The 12,229-nt window shown below is 49.5% G+C and overlaps 1 protein-coding gene across 1 annotated transcript in view; it reads left to right on the forward strand.

The window, feature by feature from the left end:
• Nucleotides 1-512: 512 nt before the first annotated feature.
• The window catches only part of SLIT3 (slit guidance ligand 3), a 583,328-nt gene continuing 571,611 nt past the window's right edge, over nt 513-12,229 (forward strand). Inside the window, exon 1 of the mRNA XM_074350310.1 lies at nt 513-1,144. Coding sequence (XP_074206411.1) covers nt 948-1,144 — 197 coding nt within the window. The 5' untranslated portion in view covers nt 513-947. The remainder of the gene's footprint in view (nt 1,145-12,229) is intronic.

Consider the following 12,229-nt stretch of genomic DNA (forward strand, 5'->3'; position numbering starts at 1 on the left):
ACTGGGCTGCAGCTTCAATAGGCTGGGAAGTAAAACACGGGTGAATGAGAGTGCCGCGGTTTGCGGTCCCCAGTAGCTGTGTGACTTCAGCCAAGTAACCTCTCTGAGCTTTGGGTTTTTATTTATAAAATGGGGGTACACAGATGCCCCCTTGCGGGACAGTGTTGGGACCGAAGGAAGCAATATGAGTGCCTAGCTCAGTGCCAGAATAAAGAAAAAGTGCCACAAGTCAAACCTTGGCTCCTAAGAGTGAATGAGTCTCAATTCTGAGGCCCTGCTGGCCGAGCCCCTCTCCTTCCCAGTTCTTTCCCTCTCCCTCGCCGTCCCTTCCCTCTCCCCCTTTGGCTGCCTCCTCCCTTCGAGCTCTCGGTCGTTCCAGCAAAGTTCCCAACTTAGTCGACATGACGCGCGGCGCAGCCAATGGGAGGCGGAGCTGGCGTTTTTGGGGGGGGCGGGAGGGGTGGGCCCCGCGTCTCCGGTGTCTGCCCTGCTCAGTGAATGGAGAGAGCGAGCGCCGGCCAGCTCACCCGGCCGCCCCGTGCCCCAGCCGCCGCCGCCGCCGCCGCGCTCCCGAGCCCAGCCCCGAGCCGGACCTCCCCGGGCGCCGTGTCCCACTGCGCTCGCCTCAGGTCCCCGACCCGGCCCGCGCCCCGGGCCGCTGGCCAGTGGGGCCAGGGGGCGCTCGGCACCTGGGCACTCCGAGCGATGCGCAGCGGGGCAGCGCCGGCCCCGCGGATGGAGCTGCTGCTGCCGCTGCCGCCGCCGCCACCGCCCGGCGCGCCCCGCTCCGCCCGCGCCCCGTGCGCCTGAGCGCCGAGCTCGCTCCTCCTCCGCGCCAACTCTGCCGCACGCTCCCCAGGCCGCCTGTGCTCCCCGCGCGCCTCCGCGGGCTCCACGCGTCTTGCCCAGCCGAGGCAGCCTCCTTCGGGCGCGGGCCGCTGCACACCATGGCCCCGGGGCGGACGGGGGCCGGCGCCGCGGTGCGCGCCCGCCTGGTGCTGGCCTTAGCTCTGGCGAGTGTTCTGAGAGGGCCCCCAGTCGCCGCCTGCCCCACCAAGTGTACCTGCTCCGCCGCCAGCGTGGACTGCCATGGGCTGGGCCTCCGGGCGGTTCCCCGGGGCATCCCCCGCAACGCCGAGCGCCTGTGAGTACCCCTGCCCCGCCCCGCCTCACCCAGGCCACCCACCTGGGTCCCACAGAGGGGCCCCCAGGCACCACATCCTTCCTTTCCCCTTGGCCGCGCTGGGTAGTCTCTGCCTTCACCCTTTCCTGGATTGGACCCTTCACTGAGTTGGAAGTCTGTGGCTTTGGGCAGGTCTGGGGAGAGAGGTCTTGAGGCCCCCTGTGATGGGCAAAAAGCAGCGTCTCTCCAAAGGTGAGGGTTCCAGACTCAGGGCCAACTGACAGCTTCCAAGGAAAGTGCTGGCAGGAGGCGAGAGGAAGAGAGAACACTGCAGCCAGGGAGGTCTTAGGGTGAGGGTAAGGGGTCTGCACTCATTAAAGAGGGGGCGAATGAGAAAGGTGAAGGGTGATGCTGCGTCAGGGCAGAGTCCGAGAGAGGACCCAAGACACTGTAACTGGCTCGGAGGTCAGAATGGGCCAGCTGCTCTCTGGCTGCCCTTGCGAGGAAAGTTGAGTGTGTTTGAAGGTCTAACTTCTGAGGAACCGAACAAATTCAGAGTGGGTGCTTGCAAAACCCGCCCTGCCTGAAGCGCAGCCTCGGAGGTGCCAAGTTGCAGCCCCGGCGAATTTTTTATGGCTCGGTTATAAATGCCTCCCCAAACGGGCTGGAGAATGGAAATGCTGACAGCCCTTTAAATGAGACCGAGCGCTATAATCTTACAAACCGCACTCAGCCTCGGATCCTGGGCTTGGCAGCAAGAGGAGAGACGCTTGGAGAGTGGGGTGGATTGACCCTCGTTTTAACCCCAATTGTGCAACCAAATATTTACTTTTCATATGTCAACGTTTTGGAAACATTTATCATTTTGATCCTCGGACCAGTTTCAAAACTTGGACTCCGGGGTGGGCTCTTCCTAGCCTGCCGTTGGGGAGTGGGGAAGGAAGGAGAAATGGTGGAGGGGGCTGGAACGGGACTGGGAACACAGCCCAGAAGAGGGAGAGGGTTTGCTCTAGCTGGTAGATTTCTGCATGCCTTGCTCTTCCTCTGCCTCCTTCCCCATATGTCTTAGGGTAGGTACGTGGGTCTTCCAGACTCTGCCTTCTTGACTTCAGGCTGGAAGAGAGTAGCAAGAGACTAAGATGAATTGTCCTAGAGTGTGTTATTTCTGTTAATCACCTCCTGTCACTCCACTGCTCTTCCACTTACTCTGTATGTGTCCACGAGCGGAGACTCAATAGAACTGCCTTCCTTTTTCCTAGAGCTTTCCTTGGGCTCAAAACATTTTTTTCCCCCAAGTGCAGTGATTATTCTGTGGGGTTGAACCATGCAATTGTAGAGTGTTAGGGCTGAACCTTCATTAACACATTGCAAAAAACAAGGCTCAGCAATGTGAAGTGACCTGCCTAAGGTCACACAGCAAGTTGATGGCAATAAAAGGGCCAGAATTTAAGGTTTCCGCAACTTAATTGAGACATTATATTCTACCATACCAGTGCAAAACTTGTTTTAGTGGTATTTTTGGAAACCTTTAACTTATAAACTAAATTCCCCTCCCTCCTCACCCCAGGGCCAGCCACAGGAGTTAGTGAAATAATAACTGTAGCTAATGTTTAATGAATGCTCTCTGTGCCTCAGTTTGTTTACATGGGTTATCTTATTGAATCTCTACAACAGTCTTATTAGTTACACAGGTAGTGCTTATTATTCTACTTTACAGTTAAGCCTTTTTGTCATTTGCTCAAGGTCATGTAGTAGCTAGTTAAGTGTTTGAATTTGAGGATGTCTGGCTCCTAAATCTGCACCCCCCCCCCACCTCTGCTGGACATCCTTGGAACAAGGGTCAGCTTGGGCCAGGATCTATAAATAGACAGTCCTGGGAGGGTTCTCCGTGGGCTTGGGTCTTAGAATAGGCAGCAGCTGCTACTGCTTCAGGTATAGCCTGCACACATGCAGCTCTCCTGTTGGGGTCTTGAGTCTACTTCTCTTCCATATTCAAAATCATGTTGCATATTTGAGACCAAGGAGAGTGGGCCCCTCCCCTAGCATGTAGGAAGTCTTCAAAAGCATCAGGCACAGCACTGCAGCCAGCATGCCACCCAGCTACCTCCCCCAGGAGACTCCTGCAGCTGGGGCTGCCCATCTGCTCTACAACTGGAGAAACTGGGTAGAGACTGGAGTCCTGCGCATTCGCATGGGCCCCCTGCTGCAGTCATGGCCACTGGCAGAGTAGGAGGTACTTTGGGATATTTGAGTCTCATCTGCCTTGGTTCTGGTCACTGGTGTCCCTTTGGCTGGGATGCATAGGGGTGATGCGGCTGCCAAGACTGGCTTGTCATTCTAGTCTCTTTCCTCCCCAGGAGAGAGGCAGACTTTATAAGCAGGGTGGGCCAGGGTTACTGCGGGTATTAGGTACAGCTCCCACCCCCATAGTTCTTCATTACCCCACACTCTCTCTCAGTCAACTCACATGTAACATTTCAATTCTGCAAACTCTTAAGGAGGGTTGGGGGGAGGTGGTTTGGCATTTCTGAGCTATGCTAAGGGTTTCTTTAGGGAGGCATTTTTCATTCATTCCTCCCTTCATTCATTCAACAAACATGACTTGAGCGTCTACTGCATTCCAGTAACTGTATATAAAATCATGGCATGTACAGAAGAAAACCAGCAATTCAACTTAAAGAAAGAATGTAAGCAAAGGACAGAAGAAGGAACTTTCCTTTAGTGAGCCCTTTAAACTTCTCCGGGCTTGTTTTTGCTTGTGGCTAAGTTTTGCCAGCATTGCCATCAGTTGCTCGGGACCTTCCTAAAATGCATTTCTGATCTCAAATGTTTACACTGTGTTTTGTAACCGAGAGGAAGCATGTTCTCCCTTCTCCTCCATTCCTGCTATTCTACCTCCCAAAGAGGCATTTATGAAGGGATGGGGCGGGCGAGGGAGGGTTGTTGTTGACTTCTGAGCCCTTATCCACCCATGGTATGCTGCTGAGGGAGACATGCGTGAGGATAATGTGGTCACCATTTGGACTTTGCTTCAGGCCTGGAATGGGACCTGTTAAATTGTTCATCATTAAGCTGGTATCAGAGTTATGTCTGTGTTCTAGCATATTCTCCATAATGTCAGAACATCACACAGAGAAACTCTATCGTTTATAAACTACTGACAAAATTTTTTTCCCCCTCAATGGGGAGGTGACACCCACAAGAAAGCTAAATAAACACAGAGGAGAATTCAGTGTAATTTATTATCCACGGAGCAAAGATAGCCGACAAGGAGAGGGGAAGTGAATGGTGGTGCCTGAAACAAAACATTTACCACGGAGCACAGAGTAAACAGATGTTGCGTTTACCCTTCTGAGTACAAAAGGAGCCCGCAGATGTAATTCTTCTCCAACCACAATCTCGGCCTGGAAAAGGAGGAGACAGATGAAAATGAACTCTCACGCGGGGCCCCCTTTCCCCATCCTGCCTAAGGGCAGCCAGAGGCCCACTTTTCACCCGCAGCGCGGTGGCGGCCTGAACAGTGGAGCGGGGCAAGAGTGGACATCTTCGGTTTTTCACTTGGCTCTGGAACATACTGGAGAGTGCTGTATTTAAATAAACATTTCCTGTTTGCGAAGGAATACGGGCTAAAGGCTGAAACGTGAGAATGTGGTAACTTAATTTCCTCCATCACTCCAGATGACGGCAAGCTTTGCCGGTGGTGGTTGGGTCCAATAAAAACCGGCACCATGTCATAGGCTTTCCCTTACTTGACCACAGAGGTCCTGAGGTCAAGTGGGAGACTTTCCAAGATGCTCAACAACCAAGCCCTGCGTCCTGGTACTCTAAGCCCTACGGGCAAGCTGGTGGATCGTGTGGCCTCTCTAGGCCAACCATGGGGATGTGGCCTTTCAGGGAGGCACAGTGCTCTCCTGCTGAAGCTGGGCTGGACATGAGCAGCTGAATGTATCCCCCTCCAGTGTGCTGTGCAGCTCTAAGCAGATTGATCTACCTCTCTGGGACTTGTTTTACTGAAAGTAGAACTTTAGTCTATGGTTTTTTGTGTATAGTCTATAATTCAGTGGTGAACTGTCAGGGACCTCTTCCCCAGAACATAGAACAGTGCTTGGCACATAGTAGGTTTTCAACAAGCATGTGTTGAAGAAATTAATGATGAATTTCAGAAATACAAGTCTTTCTTTAGTTCTTACAAGTGAAAGCTTGAAAGCTGGGCAGTTAGAGATTTGCATTTTTATGTATGGCTAAGGGCTACTTACTAGTAACCTATTACATGAGTTATTAAGGGTTTCTAAAATTTGGCTTTCATGAACTAAAATTATTGCTTTACTAGAGTTACCATGGACTCATAATCAGCGATCCAGTCTGGAGTCTGGTTGCCAGGTGTTGCTTAGCAACCCTGCAAAACTCCTACTGTGCACGTGCCCATGAAAAGAGCTAACAATCCTGCACACTTCAAACCACAGGACTTTCCAGTCAGGAACTCATCAGTATTATCCTGCACTCTCTGTTGTTTCTGATTGCTGCTCTGCTTGTATTAATGGATGTATTTGTGGATTCATTTTGAAGTTTTGTTTTTGCCTGTGATCTGGGGCCTTGTTTATTTCTGCACTTTTGCCATTTTGATAGTTATTTTGTTTCTCTCCTTTTCTGTTTGTTGTCATGGAGTTCTATCTCCCCTGGAAAGTGAGAACAGTGGGATCTTTTGCACTCAGGGGGCCAGGCAGAAAGGTTTCAGAGCCCCAAGTTCAGACCTGGGCTCTGGAGACAGACATCTCTGGTTTGAAATCTGGCTCTGTCTTTGCTGATGCACCTGCGGTGGGTTACTCTACTCCTCTGGGCTGCAGTCTATTTAAGTCCCTTTGTACCACATTTCCACGCCCATAATACAGGGATGATAATCGGACCAGCCCCGTGGGAATGCTGTGAATGTGGTGGCTCCAGGCAGTTCACGTGATGCACTCAGCACAGTGCCCAGCACGTTGCTTTTCCGACGACCATTCCTTACTGGTAAAGTGCTCACAGTAAATGTTCCTCTTGGGGACAATTAAATGAAATAATGTACAGGAAGTGCTTAACACAGTACCTGGCACATAGGCCTCCACAAACGATTAATGATAGTGACCACGGCTGTTGTTTCCATTTCTTCATCTGGGCTCCATCCAGCTGGAGGTTTTTGAGATGCCCACTCGGAAGTGCCTGTCGAGGCAAGTTCCTCGCCTGTGCGGAGGCTGTGCCCAGCACCCTTGTGCCCGGTTCCCTGCCTCTCCTCTCTAGCTAAGCCCAGGTTGGCCTCTGTTCCATAAAAACGGGATTACGGTAGAAGCGGTTTATATCTTTTCCATGGGCGTGCTGCTTTGTGGTATATTTAAATAAGGGATGCATTTTATTTATTTATTTTGGGGAGTTGGATTTTCATGGGGAATTTTTGGCCCTGACTTTTTTTTTCAATGCTCATGCCTTCTGTCTTTCTCTAAAAACCTCCTTTTACCGACTTCCCATGTCTGCCTCTGTTAACTGCTTTTACTTAAAACAGCTGTATTTACTAGCATGCTCCACCCTCATTATGTAAGGTGGTCTTAACCCTTTTTAGAACTGCTAGAAAAAGAAAAAACAAAAACAAAAACGAAAACCAACATACGGCTTTTCTGGACAGCTTTTCTGGACCACCACTAATTCTGGATAGGGTAGATCAGAGGGTACCCCGCTGTGGTGCGTGATGTTGAATTTTCAAGGCTCTCCATTGTTCTTCTCCAGACTTAAATATAAACCCATCTTACCCAAGTGGGATGAACTCATTAGGAATCCTTATTCTGGAGACCTGGGTTGTGTTTTGTTACTACTGCTAGTGCTGGCCTGCCAAAGGCTATGCTTTCCTCCCCACTCTCTGTGGTCTTCGTGGTTCTGTTTCTAGCACCATATTTCATACAGCCATTCCCTGGGAAATGTTGTCAAGAGTGTGGGATCCAAAGTCCTTAATACTGAGTGGACTGGGAAGTGGGAGAGAAGTAACTTTGTGAGTAGAGGTGTGGACTTCAGAGCCAGAGTGGGCTCCAATCCTGGTTTACTGCTTAACTAGCTGGGTGACCTCAGTTTCCTCATTTGTAAAACGGAAATAATAATAATACCCCTTCATAGGATGCTGTGAATATTGAATTAACTCACATAGTGACTGCCCGAACCAAAGTGCATCCTCCATGAATATTCCTATCATTATGATTACTATAATTCTTAATAATTGTAGTCTTCCTTCCAGAGCAAGCTTGCGATAAAGCCTGATTTGGAAAAATACAGATTGTCAAGGTTGAAAAGGGTCCTCTCGTCCCAAGCTCCAACCATATGCAGGTTGATCTTCCACCAACATAATTTTGGGGAAAGATAATTTTCCTTTGCTTGATTATATTTAGCAGTGAGGCACTCAGTTTTTCCTAAAGCAGTTTATTCCAATTTTAAAAGCAGTTCTAAGAAGAAATTCCTCTTTGTTTAGGAGTTGAACTGATCTCCCATTACTTGTTATTACACAGAGCAAGCAGAATCCTTTTTTCCAAATGATAGGATTTCAAACATCTTACTGCTGTTGCGTTTCTCACCACCCACTTACCCAAGTCTTCTCTCTTCTTCCATAAACTTTTCTTCCATAAACTCAACTATTCTGTGCATGTTAGACTTTGAGACAGGTCCTCTCCCTGTCCCTGGTTATCTTGCTCTAAATAGGTTCTGATCCTTTTTGCCTGTGTTGGTTCGAACGAGATCTTCTGCTCCTCGCTGGCTGGACTCCTGTCACTGCTGAACTCTCACTTCGGACAGCCACTGCCCCTGGGGCTTCTCACTTCGGCCAGGCTGGTCACCGCATCCCCAGCGTCTCCCCAGCCTTCCCTGCTGCTGACCCTACTTCCCCTCGTCCCAGATTTGTGCACTTGACTTTTGGCATCCAAGTGCAATGCTTTGCGTTTATCCTAATTAAATTTTGGCAAATGGTTTCATTTCATCAGCTTTTCAGGAACATTTCTATTTTGAATTTCCCTTTTCGCATGTTAACCGCTCCTCTCCTCATTTCCTCTGCATTTCTAGCGAGCTTGCCCCACAGACCTTTATCCAGGTCGTCAGTATAATCAGCAGCATCCTCTCTGCTTTTTTTTCGAAGCCTTTCTATGATCTGGGTGTGGATTACATAAATATACTGTCCTGGTCTTTCTGGCCGGGGTTGATAAAAATGTTAAGGTCTTATTGGCCTGTAGCATCTTCTCTCCCTGGAGTTCTGTTCATATTTTCTCTGGAATGGTTTCCTATTAATGTTTAATTCCTCTGTTTGTTGAATTTTGTCTAAACTTTCGGTTTCTTGTAGCACTTCCCATCATGATTGCTGCTTCGCCCTTGTGCTGTCAGGCTGGTGCCAGAAGTCCTGTCGGCGTGGGACGTGGGGAGCATGTGTGTGTCGGTGTATATGTGTGTGTTGTTCTCTCCCGTAAAATATTTTAGCCTGAGAAACTGGGCCCTTCTTCCAGCAGCCTAGCTCAGATGAGAAGCCTCAGTTTCTCAACGTGATGTCTTTTACCATCTGGGGTGCCCGTTGGCATGGGGCCCACTTGCTTGAGTAGTGCTTGGAATAAATGTGATAGAGGATGAAGCGTGGAGGACTGAGGCCTGCAGACGCTCCCCGAGTCTCTGTCACCAGTGATAATAATAATAGCAACAGCAATCACTGAGGCTACAGCAGCTGCTATTTAGGGAGCCCCTCTGTGCCCGGCGCTGCTCTCACATGACATGCATGGACTCAGTCTTTGAACAATCATGCAAGTCAGGCACTCACTCTGTCCCCATTTTACAGATGAGTAAATGAAGTCAGAGGGGGTCAAGTAACTTCCACAAGTGGAAGGAGTGGAGTCAGGGTTCATCCAGACAGGCTGGTCTCTGTCTTCCCCATCTTCTAAACCCAATTCTCAAAGAACAAGCAGAAGGAAAACAAAAACAAAAACAAAAACAAACAACAAGTCCCAGCTGAATTAGCGAGAATCTGTTTGATGCAAGGTATCCTGAGAGGAATGCCAATGCCATGTTCTGGACACCTGGCCAAGGAGCCACCGCGTCCAGCACGTCCAGTTTGGGGAAGTAAGTGACTTTTGAATTGGAGCTTGAAGGATGACTAGGGTTCCCATAGGTGGAAATGGGAACATGGCTCAGATTCGCAGAAGTTCATGGTTACGTGGAACCTAAGGGCCTGAGCCCAGTTTAAAATGATAGGAGCTGCACTTCAGGAAGTTTTATCTAACATAAAACTTTAGGGCATTTAGGGCATTTAGGGTTAAATGCAGTCTTATGAAAAATATCACCATAGTTATGTGGCTACTTATTATTATTGTTTCTTTTTTGGATTTGAGGGGAGACACCCTCTGAGAACAGAGCTGCTGAGCCTTCTTGACCAGCCTTTCCCCCACAAGTATCTGCCTAGCTTTTCTCAGGGATTGCCCTCCTTTCCAGTTCGTTGTGCCACCGGCCTTCTCTCAGCCGTGATCTCTGGGCTCCCGCCACCCTGAGGTCAGGTCTTGCTAGAACAGGACGTATGTAAGACGCATTCCGGCTGCAGTGAGGGTGACTTCACTTTTCACGGCCTCCTCACTGCTTGTGTGGGCTCACACTCTTCTTCTCTTGTCCGAAATGCCAGTCTTGAGTTCCTGACCCCTGATTCATTCCGCAGTTTGGCAGCAGTGTGGATTGTGGTTCCTGAAAGCCTGCCAGCCCGTTTAACCACCCACCTTGACTCCCTCTTGAGTGTTCTGGCCTCCCTAGTTCCTGTCTGCTACCCAGCGTACCCACTGCTTGCCCCCCCTGCTCGCAGGAATCAGTGTGTATCCTGACCCAGGCTGGTCTGCATGGTGGGAAGTCCATGGTCCTCTTCTGATCCGAGGTTTGTGGGCTTGGCCATGGCTTTGTGCATCTGATGTACCTCTCCTGGAGCCTGGGCTACTCCTCACCCCTGCCTTGACCCTTCCAGCTTGGCTTGCCCTTGGCTGTTCTTCATGTAGCTCTCCGTGGTCTAGTACTCCACTGGGACTTTTAGCATCTAAGCCTCAGGGCCTGCGATTGGATTTCGGGAGAATCTTTGCAGCCTGGACTTTCACTGGAGACCGGAGACTCCCAGTCCATGGCTGTGTCCTGGAAATAACCCCAGACTTCATCTTCATGACCATCTGAAGCCTTTTATGATGCCCAGGGTTGTGCTCAGAGGGACTCCGGGGCTGGACTCCATGAGTGACGAATTGCAACATGCCCCTAAGCTCCCTGAAACCAAGGCAGGGAAGAGAGAAGATTCTTCTGTGATTGAAAGGCTCGGTGATAATGATTTCATTAGAGAGCTGTTCTGCTCAGAAATGTGTTACAGAAGTTCCTGGACCGTCTAGCACTTTCCTGACATTCCTTTCTCTCCTCTGGGTCTCTGTCCAGCTTTGGAATGTAGGTAGAAAAGTGTTTGTTATATGGGGTTTTGAAGTGGTATTAATGGGAAACCATTAGGGAGTACAGTTTAATGTAACCTTTAATGAAGAAAAACGCCTACGTGGAATCCTGCTTTCCATCATTTCTTTAACTGCAGGACCTTGTAGGAGTATCTTTCTGAGTCCTAATTGTCTCCTCTGTAACCTTTACAATGGTAGGAATAACACTTCTCTCGTGGGGCTGATGCAGCTTTAAATGAGATCAGATGTCTGCACATGCCTCCTAAATCTAGTGCTATGTAAATGCCTCACTGAGTCCACTCACAGTGTCTGATTTTAACCGCTAAATCCTGCATCCGAATGGTGATTAGAGCTCATCTTAGATTCTTGCATTTACAGATGAGGAAACGTGGCAAACGCCAAAGCCTTGCTCAGGGTCACCTATGTTTTTGAACTTTTTCTGGGGTTTTCCTCTTCACTTCTCAAGATGCATCTTTTCCAAGTGCAGATATAGCCTCACACCAGTCATGTCAGCAACCCAACCAGGTGGAGCTGGGAGGGCTTTTTGCCTGAGTAGTTAATGAGTGGCCGTTTCCCAGAAAGTGGAACCAAGAGGCTCCCTGAAAGATGGAGTCATTTAAAGGAGCTATTTGCTGAGTGCCTGCAATGATGAATAAAGCAAGTGAAATGTCCTTATCACCAGAACAGCTCAAAATAATATGGAAATCAATCCGGGCTGTCGTTTCCTACCAAACGACTGAGCAAGACAAGGGCCACTGCTTTAGGTTCAGAGAGATTTATGGGATGGTAGGGGAAATGAAGGATGGGACACCACTGATGAAAGCAAGCCCCCACTCATCCCATTTAGTGGATACAAATATGTAAAGAAACTCACACACCATTAAAAAAAAATAGTACGAGTAGAATTTGAAAAAAAAAAAAACAGAACTCATGGGGAAAATATTAATCTGAGAACAATTGTATCCGAGAAAGAATTCAAGTATGCCTCCGCAGCTAGCTGGCAAACAGCACAAGTTCTGCATTTTATTAGAGTCCTCACTGCGTAGAACGCTGACCTTACTTGAGAAGCATTTCATAAACACTGACAGCACAGCAGCTTCGAGGCCGTGAGGAGACACAGGGCCTCCTTTGGGAGGCCAGCTTCCCCTCCTGGGCTGTTCCTGGACCACTGGACGTTGTTTCCCTGTGGTGCCCCTTTCCTTATTCTTCTCCTTTAGGTCTAACAAGGCAGGTAGGGGTTTTCCCAGAGGGAAGATGAGGGAGTAGGGGTGGGGGGCTTTGGACTGAAATTTGCCCTCTGCGCAGGTTTGCCTAGGAGTGGGGAAGGCTGTGAGGAAGACTCGGCTTTGAGGGAAAGAGTTGGAGAACTTTCGTTTGGCCCAGTGTCTTTTTGGAGATGTCACCTCGCGCCTGGAGATGTGTGACGTGTATGTGTGTAGAAGGGTGGTTCCTGGGCAGCATTCACCTGACCCTTGGGAATGGGAGAGCTGTGGCTGGCAGTAGCCCTGCGAAATGTGTGCCCTCCATCTCCTCCTGCTAGAAGTTGGCACTTTTCTTTCCATCTGCTGCCAGCTTACAAGTCCTGAATTTCTGCCATGGAACTTGGTTCTTTCCCTCCCCCTCTCATTTCCTCCCCTAGCCAAGAGATTTTCAGACT

Source organism: Camelus bactrianus, chromosome 22, assembly GCF_048773025.1.
Source record: "Camelus bactrianus isolate YW-2024 breed Bactrian camel chromosome 22, ASM4877302v1, whole genome shotgun sequence".
Classification (NCBI taxonomy): Eukaryota; Metazoa; Chordata; class Mammalia; order Artiodactyla; family Camelidae; genus Camelus; species Camelus bactrianus.